The 22831-nt window shown below is 42.3% G+C and overlaps 1 protein-coding gene across 1 annotated transcript in view; it reads left to right on the forward strand.

Moving 5' to 3' along the window:
• LOC121282853 (mucin-6-like) overlaps positions 1 to 22831 on the forward strand; it is a 286476-nt gene that overhangs the window by 33690 nt on the left and 229955 nt on the right. Inside the window, exons 6-9 of the mRNA XM_041196667.1 lie at positions 237 to 327; positions 14437 to 14546; positions 14970 to 15177; positions 20048 to 20170. Coding sequence (XP_041052601.1) covers positions 237 to 327; positions 14437 to 14546; positions 14970 to 15177; positions 20048 to 20170 — 532 coding nt within the window. The remainder of the gene's footprint in view (positions 1 to 236; positions 328 to 14436; positions 14547 to 14969; positions 15178 to 20047; positions 20171 to 22831) is intronic.

Consider the following 22831-nt stretch of genomic DNA (forward strand, 5'->3'; position numbering starts at 1 on the left):
GTGAATTGTACTTATGTCATAAGCTCAATTATTTAAAAAAGTTTTGTTGCTTGATAAATATTTTTCTTCAAAGTAATAAAAGCTATTACTAAGGAGTAGAGCACACTTTTACCTTTTCCAGTCTGCACATTTTCAAACACACCTGGGCCAATCTACACTATAAAATTCCCAAACCAACTGAATGCTGCATATGTCAATGTACTTTGTAAAGTATTGATTGATCTTTTTGGTTGAAGGTTGAACTTGGAGATGAATACAGAAATAAAACATGTGGCCTTTGTGGGGATTTTAATGGGCATCCTCAGCTAAATGAGTTTAACCTTGGAGGTAAGTGCATATTTTAAGCTTGTCATTGGCATTAAGTTAACATGGTATTTTATTTTGCTTAAAGGAAAGAAATCTGTATAGTTAATGATTCAACATTGAACTGTTAATACTGATCGAGCTTTTCCTCTTCCACTTAATCATATATATTCTATATTTCAAGCCAATGTCTGCATTTAAATGATTATAGAGAAAATGCATTGTGCACTTGTATCTGTTGGGCCATATCATTTTAAAATTAACATCTTGAATCATATAGAACTTTTAAATTATGTACAACTAAAATAAATCTGTAACAGAATGCCAAGTGATGCTCAATAAAGATATAAACTAATTGGATAACTAGAGCAGAGTGAGAAAGTGGTTAAAAAGTAATATGGGATCCTATGGTTTATAAAAAGAGGGAGAGAATACAAAAGCGAGGAAGTTATAATGAACTTTTATAAAATATGACCTTAACTGGAGTATTCTGTCAAAATCTGGGCATGGCACTTTAGGAAGAATATGCAAACTTTAGAGAGGGTGCAAAAATTTTTTTTTCGAGCATAGTTCCAGAGATGAGCTTATGTGGAGAGCTGGGATTGTTCTTAGAAAAGAGAAAGTTGAAAGGAGGTTTTATAGAGGTGTTCAAAATTATTAGGGTCTCTATTCAGAATACATAGAGAGAATATGCACCGATTGCTGAAAGTGATGAGAATCAGAAAGCACTGATTTAATGTGCTTGCCAAAGAGGCAAAGGTGCCATGTGGAATATCTTTTTTACACAGCAAGTGATTGGAATCTGGATTGCGCTACCTGAGACGGTGGTAGAGGCAGATTCAATTATGGTTTTCAAAAGGCAATTGGATAAGCACCTTAAAAGAAAAAAAAATTCCAGCACAAACTGGACAGGCCGGATGACGACCTCCTGTGGTGTAACCATTCCATGAATCTATGATTATATGGATAAAACTGCATCCACTAGAGGAGACTAATTCCTTAAAGATGCACACAGCCTGCATTGTGACTCCAAATTGAAAGCACTCAGTGAATTTTATTTAAAAATAAAGTAGTTTCATGTCAATTTAAATGTTACAAATGTTTTTTGGAATTTCGGGAAACGGTCAGAGCAGTTGAGCTTCTAAAGGAAAAGCAGACAATGAGCGTTAACCTCGGGGGAATGGTGAGGACAGTGAGTCTTCAAAAGGGGGAACAGAGAGTGAGAATCAGTGAGAGCAGCGAATCTTCAAAAAAGGAGCGGAGACCGAGTTCACCTTGGAATTAATGAGAGCAGCAAGTCCAGCTGCTGCTGCATGTCAGAACCAGCATTATAAAAGAAAAATCAAAGCGTGACATCACAGGGAAGCAGGTAGGTGAATGGTTGGTGTTTATCCATTGACTTTGTTCGTTTGTCTTTGAAATGTTTTATTAGTACTAAGGTTTACAAATTGTAGGAAAGCTTATTTGGAGAAGTAGTGTTTATTTAATAATAAATTAAGTAAGAAAGGTAATAATTAACACATAATAAAGATGGCAGGACAGGGTAATATGTTGTGACTATGGCATGTGGGAGCTTCTGGACACCAACATGATCCATGGCAAACACATCTGCAGCAAGTATCTGCCGTTTGAGGAACTTCAGCTCAGAATCATTGAGCTGCAGGCCATACTGCAGACACTGTGATACAGCTGGGCAGGAGAAGGTTACCTGGACACTTTATTCCAGGAGGCGGTCACACCCCTCAGGAGTGGGTCTTCTGATTTAATCAGTGCTCAGGAACAGGAGGGTGTGACTGTGAGTAAGGCAGGTCTGGGGATCAAAAAATAAGTGGAGGAGACTCAGCCCTTGCAATGTTCCAAAACAAAAACAGAATTACCTGGAAAAACTCGGCAGGTCTGGCAGCATCGGCGGAGAAGAAACGAGTTGACGTTTCGAGTCCTCATGACCCTTCGACAGAACTTGAGTTCGAGTCCAAGAAAGGGTTGAAATATAAGCTGGTTTAAGGTGTGTGGGGGGGGGGGGCGCGGAGAGAGAGAGAGAGAAGTGGAGTGGGGGTGTGGTTGTAGGGACAAACAAGCAGTGATAGAAGCAGATCATCAAAAGATGTCAACAACAATAGAACAAAAGAACACATAGGTGTTAAAGTTAAAGTTGGTGATATTATCTAAACGAATGTGCTAATTAAGAAGGGCACTCAAGGTATAGCTCTAGTGGGGGTGGTAGTACTAATAAAACATTTCAAAGACACACACACACACACACACACCTTAAACCAGCTTATATTTCAACTCTTTCTTGGACTCGAACTCAAGTTCTGTCGAAGGGTCATGAGGACTCGAAACGTCAACTCTTTTCTTTTCCGCCGATGCTGCCAGACCTGCTGAGTTTTTCCAGGTAATTCTGTTTTTGTTTTGGATTTCCAGCATCCGCAGTTTTTTTGTTTTTATCCTTGCAATGTTCCTGCAGGTTCTAGGTTCTTGCAGCTTGTATGGATGAGAGTTGGGGGCTACAAGTTCGATGAGCAAACTGACCATGGCAGCATGGTACACGAAGCTATTCAAGAGGGGGAGTTAATAGGAATGTAGTGGCAGTAAGGGACAGTAAAGACAGGGGGATTGACACAGTTCTCTGCAGCCGAGAGCATGAGTCCAGAAGGCTGTGTTGCCTGCCCGGTGCCAGGGTTTGGGTCATCTGCTGTGGGTTGGAGAGGAATTTAAGTGGGAGGGTGAGGATCCAGTGGTCGTGGTCCACATGGATACCAGTGACATAGCTAGGACTAGGAAGGACCTTCTTGCTGGGGATTATGAACAGCTAAGGGCCAAATTAAAAAGCAAAACCTCAAAGGTAATAATATCTGGATTATTGCCTGAGTCACAAGCAAATTGGCACAGGGTAAATAAGATTAGAGAGATGAATGAGTTGGAGAAATGGGTTTTGATTCATAGGGCACTGGCACTAGTACTGAGGAAATTGAGAGTACTGATGAGTTGTATAACTAGGGTGGTAGATAGGGCTTTAAACTAAATTGTAGGGGAAGGGGATCTTGTGAGAGATGTAGTAAATCAAATGGTAATAATGAGGTAATAGAGCAGGGTAGCGATTTGGGTAAAAATTACTAGAGTGTGGCAGGCAAGGACAGAGGGTACAAACCTAGGAGTGTACCAGCAAGTAAGGCTAGTGATTGCAAAAATGGTAAAAAGATAGAGTTAAAGGTGTTATATCTGAATGCGTACAGCACTCATAACAAAATGGTTGAATTATTAGCACAGATAGAAATAAATATGTATGACCTGATTGTTGTTAGAGAGACATAGTTGCAGGTGATCAAGGCTGGGATCTGAATTGACATTTTGAAAATATAGGAAGCTAGAAAAAGATAGTGAGATAGCTCTGTTAATTAAGGATGCCTTTAGTGCAGTAGTGAGAGATGACCTTAGCTCAAAAGAGCAAGATGTAGAATCAGTTTCGGCAGAGATAAGAAATAGGAAAGGTAAGAGGTCACTTGTGGGAGTAGTTTATAGGCCCCCTAACAATTGTTACACAGTAGGATAGAGTATTCTGGAAGAAATAAATGAGTCAAGTAAGAAAGGTATCGCAATAATCATGGGTGACTTTAATCTAAATGTAGATTAAGTGAATTAGACAAATGTAGCCTGGAAAATGAGTTCATAGAGTGCATTCGGGACAATTCCTTAGAGCATTACGTTCTGGAGCCAACCAAGGAGCAGGCTAATCTAGACTTGTTATTTGCAATGAGGCAGGATTAATCAAAACTTCATGGTAAAGGGTCTCTAGGTGGCGCAGTTCATAACATGATGAAGTTTCATGTTCAGTTTGAAGAGGAGAAGTGTGTGCCTAAGTCTAGTGTTTTAAACCTGAATAAATGTAATTATAAGGGTATGAAAGCAAATCTAGTTAAATTGAACCGGGAAATTAGGTTGAAAGGTAGGACAGTAGAGATGCAGTGGCAGACTTTTAAGGAGATATTTAACAACTCTCAGGAAAGATTTATCCCAATGAAAAAGGAAGACTTTGAGAAGGATGCAGCATGTATCAGGAAGTTAAGAATAGTATCAAATTAAAAGAAACACTGTACAAATCTGCAAAGGTTGGTCAGATTTTAAGGACCAGCAAAGAATGGCTAAAAAAAAAGGGAGAAAGTAGACTGTGAGAGAAAGCTATCTAGTAATCTGAAAACAGGTAGTAAGAGTTTCTACAAGTACTTAAATACGAAAGGAGTAACTAAATCTAGTGTTGGTTCTCTAGAGAATGAGTTTGGGGAATTGATCATGGAAAACAAGGAAATGGCAGAGGCATTGAACAGTTTTTTTGTGTCTGTCTTCATTGTAGAAGACTTAGAAAACTTCTAAAAGATCCTTGAAAATCAAGGGGTAAACGGGAGGGAGGAACATAAAACAATCCCCATCACCAGGGAAAAGGTGCTGGGAAAGCTATTAGAACTAAGGCTGACGAGCAGATTTTTGGGAACTAGGAAGGAAATTGAAAATCTGGACCTCGAATAGTAATCTCAGGATCACTCCCAATGCCATGTGCTAGTGAGCATAAGAATAGGAAGATTGAGCAGTTCAATATGTGGCTGGAGAAATGGAGTAAGAGGGAGGGCTTTAAATTTCTGAGGCATTGGGACCTGTTCTGGGGGCAGGTGGGACCTGTATAAGAAGGATGGGTTATATCTTAACAGGACTGGGACTAGTGTCCTCAGGGGGAGCTTTGCTAGCGCTGTTGGAGAGGGTTTAAACTGGATTGACCAGGAGATAGGAACCTGAGGGGAAATTCAGAGAGGAGAGGAGAAAAACTGGCAGTGGGAAGTAGAGAAATATTAACTGATAAGGAGGATATATCAGAGAGTACTATCAAAGTAAATAGAATGCTTGGAGAGGTTGATAGAACTAGAGTAAGCTATAGCAAGTCATTAGATGAGGTCAGAGCAAGGGAGAAAGTTTAAAAAGCCTAAATCAGGATTGATGCACATGTGTGTGAATGCACAGAGTGTGGTTAATAAGATTAGTGAACTACATGCACAGGTTGACAAATGGAGCAGTGATATTATTGCTATAACAGAGACCTGACTCAAAGAAGGACAGGACTGGGCATTAAATATTCCTGGGTGCAAGGTATTCAGGAGAGACAGGAAAGGAAGAAAAGGTCGGGGGGGGGGTGGGGGGGGGGGCTTGTTGGTGGGCAATGGCATTATTGATTAAAGATGGCATTACAGTGCTAAAGAGAGAGGATGTTCTAGAGGGGTCAAGGACAGAATCTCTCTGGCTAGAGATAAGGAATGAAAAAGGTGTGATAACACTGATCAGTGTTGTATATACACCACCAACTAGTGGAAGGGATGTAGAGAAACAAATTTGCAAAGAAATTCCAGAGAGGTGTAAGAATTATAGAATAATTATAATGGGGGACTTCAATTATCGAAATATAGTCTGAGATAGGAATAGTGCAAAGAGACAAGAAGGACAATAGTTCCTGGAGTGTGTTCAAGATAATTTTCTTGTAGCAGTATGTTTTCGATCCAATGGGAGGGCAGGCAGTGTTGGACCTGGTTTTGGGGAATAAGTTGTCTGGAGTGGATCACACAACGGTGGGAGAGTATTTAGGGGACAGTGACCATTGTATCGTAAGGATTAGGTTGGCCATGGAGAAAGGCAAGGAACAACCCAGAGCAGGGATAATTAATTGGGGGAAAGCCAACTTTGATGGTTTGAGAATACATCTGAGGCGAGTGAGTTGGAATCAAATGTTTTTGGAAAAGACAGTGGTTGAACAATGGGCCACCTTCAAAAAGATAGTATTGCAAGCAACGTCAAGGTGTATTCTCTTGAAGGGAAAAGGTAGGACAAATAAATCTAGAATGCCCTGGATGACAAGAGAAATAGTGGTGAAGGTGAAATGGAAGAAGTGCTTGTACGACAGATGTCAGGTAGAAAATACAATGGAGAATCAGGCTGACTATAGAAGGACCAGAGGGGAAGTGAAAAAACTAATCATAAAAGCAAGGAGGGAGCATGAAAAGAGACTAGCAGCTAACATAAAAGGGAATCCCAAGGTCTTCTATAAGCATGTAAATAATAAGGGTGCTTTAAAAAAAGGGTAGGGCCAATTAGGGATAAAGGAGGAGACTTGCATGTGGAGGCAGGGGAAGTAGCAGAGGTATTAAATGAGTACTTTGCATCTGTCTGTACATAGAAAGGGGATGCCACCCAGACCAAGGTGAGAGAGGAGGTAATTGATACATTTGAGGAATTTACAGTTGAGAAGGAGGTGGTATTAGAAAGGCTATCTTTACTTAAAATTAATTGGGTATCAGGAACATATGAGATGCATCCAAGGATACTGAGGGAGGTGAGAGTGGAAATTTCAGAGGCACTGCTGACAACCTTCCAGTCTTCCTTAGACATAGGGGTGGTGCCAGAGGACTGGAGAATTGCGAATGTTACACCTTTGTTCAAAAAGGTTGCAAGGATAAGGCCAGCAACTACAGACCAGTCAGTTTGACATCAGTGGTAAGGAAACTTCTGGAAACTATAATTCGTGTCAAAATCAATAGTCACTTAGACAAGTGCAGAGTAATTAAGGAAAGCCAGCATTGGTTCATTAAGGGAAAATCATGTTTAACTAATTTACTGGAGTTTTTTGAGAAGATAACAGAGAAGGTTGATAAGACCAATGTTGTTGATGCGGTGTATATAAATTTTCAAAAGGTATTTGATACAGTGCACACAATAGACTTGTGAGCAAAATTCTAGGTCATGGAATGAAGGGTAAGTGGGCACTTGGGTAAGAAATTGGCTGAGAGATAGGAAACAGAGTGGTGAATAAATGTTTTTCAGATTGGAAGAAGGTCTGTAGTGGAGTTCCTCAGGGGTCAGTGTTGGGACCCTGGTTTTCTTGATATATATTAATGACCTAGACTGTGGTGTTCAGGACATGATTTCAAAATTTGCTGATGAAATGAAGATTGGAAATGTTATCAGCTGTGATGAGGACAGTCTTCAACTTCAAAAGAACATTGATATATGGTGGATTGGGCAGATAAATGGCAGATTAAGCTCAATGCAGAGAAGTGTGAGGTGATTCATTTTGACAGGAAGAATGTGGAGAGGCAGTATAAAATTAAGGGAGAAACCCTAAATGAGGTGCAGGAACAAAGGGACCTTGATGTATATGTAATAAGTCACTGAAGGTGGCAGGGCAATTTGAGAGAGCAGTTAATAAAGCATATGGTATCCTAGGTTTTATTAAAAGCGGCATTGAATACAAGAGTAAGGAGGTCATGTTAAACTTGTATAAGATACCAGTTAGGCCTCATCTGGAGTACCGTGTCCAATTCTGGATGCCATACTTGAGGAAGGATGTGAAGGCATTAGAGAGGCTACAGAGGAGATTCGCAAGAATAATTACAGGGATGATGAACTGTAGCTATGAGAATAGATTGGAGATGTTGGGTCTATTTTCCTTGGAGAAAAGAAAGCTAAGAGGAGACTTGATAGAGATATTCAAGGGCCCGAGGGGTATGGACAGGGTATTCCCACTCAAGAGAATATCAAGAACTAGAGGGCACAGATTCAAAGTAATGGGCAAAAGGAGTAGTAGTGATGTTCAGAAAAGTTTTTTCACCCAGAGGGTGGCTGGTGTCTGGAACAAACTTCCTGAAAGGGTGGTGGAGGCAGGTTTGATTGAGGTATTCAAAAGGGAGTTGGATTGCTATCTGAAAAGAAAGAATGTGCAAGGTTATGGGGATAAGGCAGGGGAGTGGGATTAAGTAGAATGCTCTTTCAGCAAGCCAGTGCAGACTTGATGGGCCAAATGGCTTCCTTTTGCCCTGTAAAGATTCTGTGAAGCCTCTCAGACCAGATGACCTGTGTCCTAGGGTCTTAAAAGAAGTTGCTGCAGAGATAGTAGATGCATTGGTTATAATCTTCCAGAATTCCTTAGATCCTGGAAGGATCCCAGTGGATTAGAAAATAGCTGATATAACACCTTTATTCAAGAAAGGATGGTGACAGAAAGTAGGAAGCTACAGGACAGTTAGCCTAACATTTGTCATATGGAAATTGCTAGAATCCATTATTAAGGAGGTTATAGCAAGATACTTAGAAAATTATAATTTGATCAGGCAGAGTCAATATGGGTTTCTGAAAGGGAAATTGTCTTTAATCTATTAGAGTTTTTTGAGGAAGTAACAAGTAAGGTGGATAAAGGGGAATCTGTAGATTTGGTGAACTTGGATTTCCAGAAAGCATTTAATAAGGTGCCACATCAAAGGTTACTACGCAAGATAATGTTACATGCTGTATAAGGTAATATATTAGAATGGACAGAGGATTTGCTAGCTAACAGGAAGCAGATAGCAGGGATAAATGGGCCTTTTTCGTGTTGGCAATTTGTAACTGGTGGAGTGCCACAGGGATCAGTGCTACGGCGTCAACTGTTTACAATCTATATCAACGATTTGGATGAAGGGACTGAATGTATGGTAGCTAAATTTACCAATTACAGCAAGATAGGTAGGAATGTAAGTTGTCAAGAGGAGGTAGAGAGCCTGCAAAGGGACGTTAGAGAGGTTAAGTGAGTGGGCAAAAATTTGGCAGATGGAGTATAATGTGGGAAAATTTGAACTTGTCCACTTTACCTGGAAGAATAGAAAAGCGGTATACTACTTAAACGGAGAGAAATTGTAAAACTTGGTGGCACAGAGAGATATGAGTGTCCTGGTACATGAATCACAAAAAGTTAGCATGCGGGTTCAGCAAGTGATTAGGAAAGCAAATGGAATGTTGACCTTTATTGCAAGGGGAATGGAATATAAAACTAGGGAAGTTTTACTGCATGGGATCACTTCTCAAATACTGTGTATGGCTTTGGTTTTCCTTATTTGTAAAAAGATATAATTGCTTTAGAGATAAAAGCAAAAAAACTGCGGATGCTGGAAATCCAAAACAAAAACAGAATTACCTGGAAAAACTCAGCAGGTCTGGCAGCATCGGTGGAGAAGAAAAGAGTTGACGTTTCGAGTCCTCATGACCCTTTGACAGAACTTGACTTCGAGTCCAAGAAAGAGTTGAAATATAAGCTGGTTTAAGGTGTGTGGGGGGTGCTGAGAGAGAGAGAGAGAGAGAGAGAGAGAGAAGTGGAGGGGGGTGTGGTTGTAGGGACAAATAAGCACTGATAGAAGCAGATCATCAAAAGATGTCAACAACAATAGAACAAAAGAACACATAGGTGTTAAAGTTGGTGATATTATCTAAACGAATGTGCTAATTAAGAATGGATGGTAGGGCACTCAAGGTATAGCTCTAGTGGGGGTGGGGAGAGCATAAAAGATTTTAAGATATTTAAAAATAATGGAAATAGGTGGGAAAAGAAAAATCTATATAATTTATTGAAAAAAAAAGGAAGGGGGAAACAGAAAGGGGGTGGGGATGGGGGAGGGAGCTCACGACTTAAAGTTGTTGAATTCAATATTCAGTCCAGAAGGCTGTAAAGTGCCTGGAACAATGCAGCAAGCCAAGGACCGACATGTGGGCAAGAGAGCAGGGTGGAGTGTTAAAATGGCAAGCGACAGGGAGGTTTGGGTCATTCTTGCGGACAGACCGCAGGTGTTCTGCAAAGCGGTCGCCCAGTTTACGTTTGGTCTCTCCAATGTAGAGGAGACCACATTGGGAGCAACGAATGCAGTAGACTAATTTGGGGGAAATGCAAGTGAAATGCTGCTTCACTTGAAAGGAGTGTTTGAGCCCTTGGACTGTGAGGAGAGAGGAAGTGAAGGGGCAGGTGTTACATCTTTTGCGTGGGTGTGGGGTGGTGGCATAGGAGGGGGTTGAGTAGGGGGTGATGGAGGAGTGGACCAGGGTGTCCCGGAGGGAGCGATCCCTACGGAATGCCGATAGGGGGGCTGAAGGGAAGATGTGTTTGGTGGTGGCATCATGCTGGAGTTGGCGGAAATGGCGGAGGATGATCCTTTGAATGCGGAGGCTGGTGGAGTGATAAGTGAGGACAAGGGGGACCCTATCATGTTTTTGGGAGGGAGGAGAAGGCGTGAGGGCGGATGCGCGAGAGATGGGCCGGACACGGTTGAGGGCCCTGGTGGAAAACCTCGGTTAAGGAAGAAGGAGGACATGTCAGAGGAACTGTTTTTGAAGGTGGCATCATCGGAACAGAGGTGAAGGAACTGAGAAAATGGGATGGAGTCCTTACAGGAAGCGGGGTGTGAGGAGCTGTAGTCGAGGTAGCTGTGGGAGTCGGTGGGTTTGTAATGGATATTGGTGGACAGTCTATCACCAGAGATTGAGACAGAGAGGTCAAGGAAGGGAAGGGAAGTGTCAGAGATGGACCACGTGAAAATGATGGAGGGGTGGAGATTGGAAGCAAAATTAATAAATTTTTCCAAGTCCCGACGAGAGCATGAAGCGGCAGCGAAGTAATCATCGATGTACCGGAGAAAGAGTTGTGGAAGGGGGCCGGAGTAGGACTGGAACAAGGAATGTTCCACACACCCCATAAAGTGACAGGCATAGCTGGGGCCCATGCGGGTACCCATAGCCACACCTTTTATGTGGAGGAAGTGAGAGGAGTTGAAGGAGAAATTGTTCAGCGTGAGAACAAGTTCAGCCAGACGGAGGAGAGTAGTGGTGGATGGGGATTGTTTGGGCCTCTGTTCGAGGAAGAATTTAAGGGCCCTCAGACCATCCTGGTGGGGGATGGAGGTGTAGAGGGATTGGACGTACATGGTGAAGAGGAAGCGGTTGGGGCCAGGGAACTGGAAATTGTTGATGTGACGTAAGGTGTCAGAGGAATCACGTATGTAGGTGGGAAGAGACTGGACAAGGGGAGAGAGAAGGGAGTCAAGATAATGAGAAATGAGTTCTGTGGGGCAGGAGCAAGCTGAGATGATCGGTCTACCGGGGCAGTTCTGTTTGTGGATTTTGGGTGGGAGATAGAAGCGGGCCGTCCGAGGTTGGGCGACTACCAGGTTGGAAGCTGAAACTCATTTCTCGTTATCTTGACTCCCTTCTCTCTCCCCTTGTCCAGTCCCTTTCCACCTACATCCGTGATTCCTCTGACACCTTACGTCACATCAACAATTTCCAGTTCCCTGGCCCCCACCGCTTCCTCTTCACCATGGACGTCCAATCCCTCTACAACTCCATCCCCCACCAGGATGGTCTGAGGGCCCTTAGCTTCTTCCTCGAACAGAGGCCCGAACAATCCCCATCCACCACTACTCTCCTCCGTCTGGCTGAACTTGTTCTCACGCTGAACAATTTTTCCTTCAACTCCTCTCACTTCCTCCAAATAAAAGGTGTGGCTATGGGTACCCGCATGGGCCCCAGCTATGCCTGTCTCTTTATGGGGTATGTGGAACATTCCTTGTTCCAGTCCTACTCTGACCCCCTTCCACAACTCTTTCTCCGGTACATTGATGATTACTTCGCTGCCGCTTCATGCTCTCGTCGGGACTTGGAAAAATTTATTAATTTTGCTTCCAATCTCCACCCCTCCATCATTTTCAGATGGTCCATCTCTGACACTTCCCTTCCCTTCCTTGACCTCTCTGTCTCAATCTCTGGTGATAGACTGTCCACCAATATCCATTACAAACCCACCGACTCCCACAGCTACCTCGACTACAGCTCCTCACACCCCGCTTCCTGTAAGGACTCCATCCCATTCTCTCAGTTCCTTCACCTCCGTCGCATCTGTTCCGATGATGCCACCTTCAAAAACAGTTCCTCTGACATGTCCTCCTTCTTCCTTAACCGAGGTTTTCCACCCATGGTCGTTGACAGGGCCCTCAACCGTGTTCGGCCCATCTCTCGCGCATCCGCCCTCACGCCTTCTTCTCCCTCCCAGAAACATGATAGGGTCCCCCTTGTCCTCACTTATCACCCCACCAGCCTCTGCATTCAAAGGATCATCCTCAGCCATTTCCGCCAACTCCAGCATGATGCCACCACCAAACACATCTTCCCTTCACCCCCCCTTATCGGCATTCCGTAGGGATCGCTCCCTCCGGGACACCCTGGTCCACTCCTCCATCACCCCCTACTCCTCAACCCCCTCCTATGGCACCACCCCATGCCCACGCAAAAGATGCAACACCTGCCCCTTCACTTCCTCTCTCCTCACCGTCCAGGGGCCCAAACACTCCTTTCAAGTGAAGCAGCATTTCACTTGCATTTCCCCCAACTTAGTCTACTGCATTCGTTGCTCCCAATGTGGTCTCCTCTACATTGGAGAGACCAAACGTAAACTGGGCGACCGCTTTGCAGAACACCTGCGGTCTGTCCGCAAGAATGACCCAAACCTCCCTGTCGCTTGCCATTTTAACACTCCACCCTGCTCTCTTGCCCACATGTCTGTCCTTGGCTTGCTGCATTGTTCCAGTGAAGCCCAACGCAAACTGGAGGAACAACACCTCATCTTCCGACTAGGCACTTTACAGCCTTCCGGACTGAATATTGAATTCAACAACTTTAGGTCGTGAGCTCCTCCCCCATCCCCACCCGCTTTCTGTTTCCCCCTTTTTTTTTCCAAAAAATTATATAGATTTTTCTTTTCCCACCTATTTCCATTATTTTTAAATATCTTAAAATCTTTTATGCTCTCCCCACCCCCACTAGAGCTATACCTTGAGTGCCCTACCATCCATTCTTAATTAGCACATTCGTTTAGATAATATCACCGACTTTAACACCTATGTGTTCTTTTGTTCTTTTGTTGACATCTTTTGATGATCTGCTTCTATCACTGCTTGTTTGTCCCTACAACCACACCCCCCCTCCACTTCTCTCTCTCTCTTTCCGCCCCCCCCCCCCACACACCTTAAACCAGCTTATATTTCAACTCTTTCTTGGACTCGAACTCAAGTTCTGTCGAAGGGTCATGAGGACTCGAAACGTCAACTCTTTTCTTCTCCGCCGATGCTGCCAGACCTGCTGAGTTTTTCCAGGTAATTCTGTTTTTGTAATTGCTTTTAGAAGCAGTTCAGAGAAGGTTTATGCAACTCATTCCTGGAATGAGGATCTTATCTTATGAGGAAAGGTTGAACATGTTGGGCCTATATCCATTGGAGTTTAGAAGGATGAGAGGTGATCTTATTGAAACAAAAAAGATCCTAGGGTGGATACCCGTAGGATGTTTCTCCTTGTGGGAGAAACTAAAACTGGGGGACACAGTTTAAAAGTAAGAGATTTACCTTTTCAGAGGGAGATGAGGTGAAATTCTTTCTCTTAGAGGGTTGTTAGTATGTGGAATTCTCTTCCCCAGAAAGCAGTGCAGGCTGGCTCATTGAATTTAGTAGAGGCAGAGTTAGGCAGATTTTTGATAGACAAGGGTTATTTGTGGATTTGGTTGGTTGGTTGCGGGGGGGGGGGGGGGGGGGGGGGGTGGGTTGGGGGGGGTGGTGGTGGGGGGGGGTTGGGGGGGGGGGTTGGGGGGGTGGTGGTGGGGGCGGGGGGCTGCAGACAGGAAAGTAGAATTGAGACTACAGCCAGACCTACCATGATCTTATTGAATGATGGAGCAGGCTCGAAGGGCTGAATGGCCTGCTCCTGCTCCTAAGTCCTATGTTCCTATGTTTAAAGCAGTGTGTGTTTTGCTGTCAAAATTATTTGATAGAGATTAGGCACAATATAGTGAATTTTATAACGTGAAACTGTGTTTGAATCTTTGTCTATGTTGAAACTCGTGCAACACTGGACCAGTAAGTGCTGATTTTGCCTGCATCATTGGGTTCAGTGTGAAGTGGCCAGCCAGTAGCATAGAGGAGAAATCAGCTGTCAGGTTGCACAGGCTGAGACCACAGAAAAGTTCATGCTTGCCTTTTAATTTCATCATAATTTCAAAGTGTGCAGCCAAGGAGGCTTGAAAATATAGAATGGGTAAAAAACATTTGCCAATTAACTTATTTTTGGTGGAATAAGTAGATCTCTTAAATAAACATATAACTGAAACAATATGCACTGTTAAACTTCAGTTGTTACTTGGACTACTTTAAATGTATAAGAGTCATCATTTGTAGGATTTATACCAGTCTTTCAGTTATCAGCGTCATATATTTTGACATATAATGGCATATGACATAAAACGCAATCTTTGTTTAGGCAAGGTAGTTTCACCTTACGAGTTCGCTAGCAAATATCAAGTAGATGATCCTTCAGAAACATGTCATCCTTTGAACCCAGGAAGATTGGAGGAAAGTTATGTTGACTATGTAAGTATGTTATGCAAACTGTTTAAGTATATCGATTCACTGCTGGAGCTCGGATTGACCTTTTACAGATGCAGCTCTGCTGGGTGTTAAATGAATAGATTCACTGTAAAATAAGGTGTGTGGTTGGGAGTACTCCTTCCTTCCATCTTTAGAATGTTAGTTATCCCTCAGGGGAAGCACAGGGAATCCTGGAATAGTGCAGTTGGGTTGGATATCTGTTACAACAGGTCTTTTCCCCTTTTTCCTCCTCCCTATGCTTGGGTAATGTTGATTCCCTGAACATAGCAAAATCTGCTTACATACATGTTACCTACTCATATCCCTGAACATTTTCTTAAGTCTGTTTCGTTTCACCTTTTTGCTTAGAAAAAGTTTGCACATTTCATATTTTCATCATGAAACTAATCTGTTGATTTTTTTTAGGTGTCTGATTGCTCTTGCATGTTGAATAAAGTGGCGCCGCTCTGTAAATTACCAAAGGCAAATTATGTTATGGAATGTCAGCGTGATTTATACAAGTGTACTGCCAAAGGTGACAAACAATGCAGTTGTCAGACTTTGTCTGAATATTCCCGACAATGTTCTAGGTTACTGGAGCCAGTCACTAACTGGAGAAATATCTCTTTCTGCCGTAAGTAGGATGACCTATATTGTTTGAATTTTGCAGTAATGTATTTGTAATACATTTTGTCACCTATTTCAATTTCATAGTACTTTGATTGTGCATGTAAGAACTTGCTGTTACACATACATTTGCCTCTATTCTTTGCTACCCGGGGTAGGGGGTGGGTGTAAAAGGTTAACAGGGGTAGGCAGGAATGTGGGGTTGAGGCTACATTCAGATCAGCCATGATCTTATTGAATGGTGGAGCAGGCCAAGTGGCCTTCCCCTGCTCCTAGTTCATATGTTTGTATGTTTTCTAGCTTGCACCATCCCATTCACTCATCAGCCCTCTGCTCACTGACCGACATTGGCTCCTGGATCACCAAAGCCTCTGTGAAAATTCTCATCTTTGTTTACAAATCCTTCCATGGCCCATCCCCCCTCCGTATTTCCCAAACATTTACAACACTTTGAAAACTCTGCTTTTGTAACTTTGGCTTCCCCAAAATGTACTCCCCACTTCCTTCACAAACTCTACTTTACTTGCCTCTCTATTGGCAACAGTGCCTTTAGCTTTCAAGGCCCTATATTCTGGAATTCCCTGAGAGACCAAAAATTTGTCTATCCTCGCCTTAAATATATTCAATGATGGAGCAGCCACAAACCTCTCTTGTAGAGAATTCACAAGACTCGCAACCCTTTGAGTGAAGATATTTCTCCTCAACTCCACCCTAAATAATTGTCTCCTTATCCTGAGACTGTGCTCCCATGTTTTAGATTCCCCAGCAAGCAGAATCAGCCTCTCAGCATCTAACCTGTCAACCCCTTCAGAATCTTGCATGTTTCAATGAGATCACCTCTCATTCTTCCAAACTCCAGAAAACTTTGGCCCAATTTACTCAGCCTTTCATCATAGGTCAACCCCCTCACCCCAGGGATGCAAGTATGTCCTTCTTTAAATATGGAGATCAAAACTGCACACAGTATACCAGATGTGGTCTCACCAAAGCTACAATTGCAGCAAGACTTCTTTGTTCGTGAAATCCAATCCCCAATGTTATGACACAGCAGTTGTTAAAAGCTGAGTTATTTGAAATCCCGAAGGGAAACTATAAACAACTGTCATAACCTATATTTTCAATTGGTATGTTTGAGTTGCACCTCTAAATTCAGGAATAAGAACCACCAGTTCTCGAGAGCTTTTTATATCTAACTGCATGAGACATTTATTAGTTTACACAAGTTAAACATATACGCATGGCTACAAATTACTACTATCATAGCTTTTAACAAATTCCCAAACTAATCTCCACTAAGACAACAACAACCCATAGACTTTAAGCAGACACCAGGCAAAGCATTTTCACCTTACAAATTCAAAATGAGGCTCCTTTCACTTTGATTCCTTTGCATACTTACAGCTGCTTTGATGTTACATGCCTCTTCTCTGCACACACAAAACTGCTTTCTGTTTTACCCAGCACTTCTCTTTGAGTGTATATTCTCATTGTATCATCAGGCCCTTTGAACTCCACCCCTTCTAACAATAAAACCCCTTTCATAGTACCAATTTTATTAGTAATATAAACATCGGTGTCTCCTAACTAGGTGCAAGATTTCACTTCCCTTCTTGAATGCTGTATTCAACAAAATGCAAATGTACCTCTACTTCTGTTTATATCTCAAAACTAATACATATCTTAGCACACAGACTAGCTGGCTTTAATCCACAGACTAAACCTCTATTTAAAAAATAATATTTTCCAATAACGCTATATACATCAATAGCTTCATGACACCATGCATAACCCCCATAAAGGTCTACATGCCATTTGCCTTCCTACTTGCATGGTCTACCTGCTTGCTAACTTTCTGGGCTCCTTGTATGAGCGCACCCAAGTCTCTCTGAACCAATGATCACTATCATAATACATATAACATCGAAGACCTTGATAAGCTTAGTCCCTCAGCATTTTCTTTTTCAATTTTTAAAATACTAAATCCCTTGGCCAGAATCTCCTCAGCTGCTGTATCTTCACTGGAAGACAGGTAGAATCCCTGTTTACTCTTGTATTTGGAGTTTCTTTTATTATTTGCTCACTGGATGTCTAAGGCCAGCTTTCCAGAATTTATTGCCCATCCCTGTTGCCCTTGAGAAGGGGTGGTGAGCTGCTTTCTTACGATCTGTGTGGTGTAAGTACACCCACAGTGCTGTTAGGGAGGTAGTTCTGGGATTTTGACCCAGCGACAATGAGGGAACAGCAATATAGCTCCTAGTTAGAATGTCATGTGACTTGGGAGGGAATTTGTAAGTGGTTCTGGTGTTGCCAAGTAGAAGTAGCATGTTTGGAAAATATTGGCAGCTCACATGAAGGAAAATTAGCAAAATGCATGACAGCAACCAAAGTGAAGGGATTCATGTCAAAAATAGTGGGAGAGGAAAGCATAGAAAAGGCTGATAGCATGCATTCAAGGGACCTTAAAAAAAGAAAGGTTAGAGTTGGAGCAGTAGGTGGAGCAAACGAGGATTTTGCACATCACTGGACTGTAAATCCAGGCCTCTGGATTTCTAGTCCAATAACATAACTACCACACTACTTATCTGCAAGCAGAAACCAGATCTATTAACAGACAGCCATTTTAACTGATAAAAAAACAAAAAACTGCGGATGCTGGAAATCCAAAACAAAAACAGAATTACCTGGAGAAACTCAGCAGGTCTGGCAGCATCGGCGGAGAAGAAAAGAGTTGACGTTTCGAGTCCTCATGACCCTTCAACAGAACAGTTCTGTCGAAGGGTCATGAGGACTCGAAACGTCAACTCTTTTCTTCTCCGCCGATGCTGCCAGACCTGCTGAGTTTTTCCAGTTAATTCTGTTTTTGTTTTAGCCATTTTAACTGGTTAGTTGCTCTTAAGGCTTCAGCGTTGTGGATTGGCGAAGATTTTTCTCAGTGGTTCTCGTCACAAGAAAGGATTGTAATTCTGGCAACGTTATTTGGAGCCATACCTATCAGAAAGGCAGATGGTTGGAGGCCACTCATCTCAAACCCCATAACATCACAGCAGTGTCCTAGGCCTAGCCAACTTCAGATGTTTCATCTGTACCCTTCCCTCCAACATAAGCTCAGAAGTGAGGACGTTCACTGATGATTGTTCATTTCCATTTGCAACTCTTCAGACACTGAAGCAGTCCATGTCCATGTGCAACAAGCCCTGGGCAACATTCCGGCTTGGGCTGATAAGTGGCAAGCAACATTCGTGCCACAGAGGTGCTAGGCAATGACTCCAACAAGGGAGAATCTAAACATCTCCCCTTGATATTCAACGCCATTACCATCAACATCCTAGGGGTCACCATTGACCAGAAACTGAACTGCACCAGCCATTTAAATCCTGTATCTGTAAGAGCAGGCAGGAGGCTGGAAATTCTGCCATGAGTTACACACTTCCTGACTCTCCAAAGCCTGTCTACCACCTACAAGGCATTTCAGGAGTGTGGTAGAATACTCTGCACTTGCAAGAAGCTCAGGAACAAAAAAGCCCGATTGATCAGCACCCAAACAACTACCTTAAACATTCACTCCCTCCATGACCGATTCAAGGTCACAGCAGTGTATACCATCTACAAGGTGCACTGCAGCAACTCATCAAGGCTCCTTCAACAGCATCTTCCAAATCCATGACTTTCATCACCTAGAAGGACAAAGAAAGCAGACGCATGGGAACACCGCTGCCTCCAGATCCCCCTCTAAGTCAAAGTCCTCGATCTCCTTCCTGACAAGCACTGTGGGTGTACCTGCACCAGATGGACTGCAGCAGCTCAAGAAGGCCACTTGCCACCACTTTCTTGAGTGCAGATAGGCAATAAATACTGGCCTTGCCAGCAATGCCCTCGTCCCATGAACGCATAAAAAAACTTCATTCATGAGAAAGAAGAAAATAAAAATCATATTCGTGCTTTCTTAATACCAAGTTGCATTATATTGTCTAATAACAGTATTATAATTTATATAACTGCTCTACAGAGCTATATTAAATTACATGATGACATGCAGTTCATAAAACCTGCTTGTCAAGCTTGGAGTGATCATTTTCAACTCTAGACTGTCTGCATGCCTATGGGCTTCTGACTGACCCTGAAAGCACTTGTGACCTTTAACAGGACCAATATGTTGCCAACATGTGGAGCAAACAGCTCCAGCCATACAGACCATGCTGTGGAGTAGTTGCTGACCACTCCAAGAATGTTCTCCCTAGAGGGAAACATGTTCTATTTTTATACTATAATACAACTTGTAACATGTGGTTGCATATTTAGATAATGCAGCGTTTTTAACTGACTTGTAGTCTTTTTGGTCTTTGCCTTTGTTGTACAAACTTTGTTTCTCATTCAGTAAGTCGATAGGCCAATCTTTATCTTTTACTGTGGCATATGGTGTCTTGGCAGTCAGTCTCATCTTATTCTGCAGCTGGGTGTTTATCAATCCTAACATTTCCAAACAGTATTTGATTCATACGTAAAGACGATTTAAGTGTCCCATCTCTCACATTTGCATTAGCACAAAAATTGTAAGTGTTAACAGAGAGGATGCTGGGGCACCTTGAGTATTTACATCATCTTAAAGCACTCTAGTAAGGATGTTCGCATGGGAATTCACCAGAAAGTTAGTGTAGGTGGGAGACCATGGTGAACTTAATAGGGAAGAAGCTGAGAGAGAGAATTGAGAGTTAGTGTACCAGTGCGGAGAGGAGGAGTGGGGGGATAGGAAATAGAGGATATAAGCAGGAAAACAGCTTGTCAGTGATTCAAATTATAAAGATAGTGAGAAGCTGTAACCATTCAATGATTCTGTGAATACACTTAACAAATCATGACTGCATCCTGCTTTATTTCAGCCCTTACACCATGTCCAGGAAACCAGGTTTATCAGGAATGTGGATCTCCCTGTTTATTTACTTGCTCAAATCCACAGACCATCTGTGATAGCTACGGCACATATGGTTGCTTCTGCCCAGAAGGTAAATATACTGAAGCTAATAACAGTTAAAATTCCTGGAATATGTTGTCATGTAAAATTGAAGAAAAATATGTTTACCTAATTGTGAACAATACATTGTCAAAAAAGTCTGATTCCAATACTAGATTTTTATATCCATTCTGATCAATGAGTCTGTGATAGAGAACGAGTACTCTGCTCATGCTTTGTACTCTGGCATTGTACGGCCTTAAGTCAGAAAAGTAAGTTGGTATCAATAAACTTTCCTGTGTTTTGGATGAATTATATTATCAAATTGCAATAAGACTTCTAATGCCATTGATAATTGGTCCGACAGCAGCCTTATCATGTTTGACTTGTTAAAGCATCTCAAATGTTAACCTCACATAACCAGTTAAGTGACCATGTCACCCCTAAATTCTGGCACTCGACTAGCTTCAAAATTGTCCTTTGGAGCTATTGGCATTAATTCGTCTAGTGTTTTCAAAGGACAGTTCTAAAATAGATTCTGCCATTTGGTAGTACAGAACTTGAATATTGATGAAAAGAGAGATGTTGTTGAAGATTTTAGACTTGCATTCATCAGGACAAACACAAGAATTCCAAATTTCAAACAATCACAACAATTTACACCATAGGAGAAAAGGGAACTGATTGGTAGGCAAGTCAACACTGGCCGAAGCGTTGCCATGGAGGTTAAGGAAGCTGTTTCACACGCTACTATGCAGTGGCTACGTGAGTGGTACTTTCCACTAACTGGATGCTGTCTTCAGTCCAAAAAGATGTTCTGCCTACTACACAATTGAGCAATGTTGTGTATGAATTTTAGTGCCGATATGATGCCAGGTATGTAGACTGTACGTGCTAGTGATTGGATGATTGGATTAAGTAGCATGTTCCTTCAGTTGTTCCTAATAGGCAGAATACAGAAATGACTAAAGTTCAGTCCTGGCTTTCCCTAGAGCTCAACATTGGTCTTTTTTTTCTTTCCAGCTTTCCCATGTATGCTTAAGGCTGCAATATTCAGGTTCAACTGATTGAGAAACTAGCAAATATAGACATTAGTTTCTTCCTGTACAACATTGACATCAGCAAAAATAATACACAATAACCATGAATCAATTAAATTAGACTCAACCAGCCTGTACTTGCAAAACCCATAACAAAAGGTCTGCTGTTCGATGTGATTCCACAATTGGGCAGCACTTGTTGAACCATCCTGAGTGTGCTAATAGCTATACTAACAATCAATTTAAGGCAATCAGTCGAGCTTGTAGCCTGGCTCATTTATGCTTGCTAGAAGCAACATACGTTCATACGCAGCGGCCCATTCTCTGCAAGCAAAATGAATATGTTTAAACCTTGCACAGGGAGCTTGGGGAGCCTATAGTTCCCAATTGGTTTCTCCACAGCAACACTTTGGCCAATCAGAGCTGACTTACCAATCAACCTTCATCAACTTTTTAACCAACCTTTTCTTACCAGCCTTTTTTCCTATGTATCAATTGTTATGATTGTTTGAATTTTGGCATTCTTGTGTTTGTTCTTTGTGAATTGTTCCCACTGACAAAATGAATGAATTAGAGTGGGGAAAGTAAATTGTTCCTTTGAAACCAAATTTAAAAAACTGCAAAAGGCTTTCTTGAGTTTGTACTACTATCGTGTAGAAATATCCACATTTGATGCCAGTGCATTTCTAGGAGAATTAGGGGAAGTTACTTTTGAAGATTTAAAAGTTCTGTTCCTCGAACACATAAGATTTAGTGAGGCACTTAGGATTAGAATTTTATTAGAAAGCCAGAAAACCTGAAATTTTAAAAAGGGGTGATCAACGGTCTATGGGTGGAAATTGGGGACGATGAAATGGGTAGAGTAGTTGCAGAGAGATTAAAATTTGAGCAGTGGAAATTAGAATTTTAGGAAAGAAAAAAGGAAAGGGAAAGAGAGAGAAAGAGGAAAACGGGCATGAGAGAAGAGAGAGAATTTCAAGACAGAGATAAGGATAGCGAGTTTAAGCTAAAACAGCTTGAGCTGAGGGGCAGAGATCCTACTGTGTCCCTTGAAGACACCACTAGCTCAGACTTAATGGCTGAGGCAATCCAGTTTGCTCTTTTAATCCCTAAGTTTGAAGCAAAGCAGGAAACCTTCTTTATCTCTTTTGAGCAGCTAGCACAGTAGTTAAAGTGGCCAGTTCAATATTGGTCCTTATTACTGCAAAGTGCCATTGACTATGAGGTAGCAAAAAGGGCTATTTTATGTGTGTACTAGTTAGTGCCGGAGGCATACGGTCTGAAATTCTGTACCCTCAGTAAACGGCTTGACCAGACGTACCTGGAATTTGAAAGGCTTAAACAACTTGCTTTTGACCAGTGGGTGTGGGCACTTAAAACAGAAGTTACTTACGAAAACCTCTGTGAGATAATTCTCCCTGAGGAGTTTAAAAACTCCACACCCTTCCCAATAAGAACACAACTAGAGGAACAGAGAATAACAGGAACCAGGCAGGCAGCCACACTGGCTGATTATTATAAGCTGATCCACAAACCCTTGTTCCAGAGGAGAACCTCTCCTAGTTACCCCCAGCCAACTGGAAAGGATAGAGTCAGGGAGAGTGATAGGAAGCTGAGCACCCATGGGAGAGAGGGAAATGCTGGGGGCCCTCCTCAGGACAGAAAGAGTGGCG

The sequence above is a fragment of the Carcharodon carcharias genome, chromosome 10 (genome assembly GCF_017639515.1).
Source record: "Carcharodon carcharias isolate sCarCar2 chromosome 10, sCarCar2.pri, whole genome shotgun sequence".
Taxonomy (NCBI): Eukaryota; Metazoa; Chordata; class Chondrichthyes; order Lamniformes; family Lamnidae; genus Carcharodon; species Carcharodon carcharias.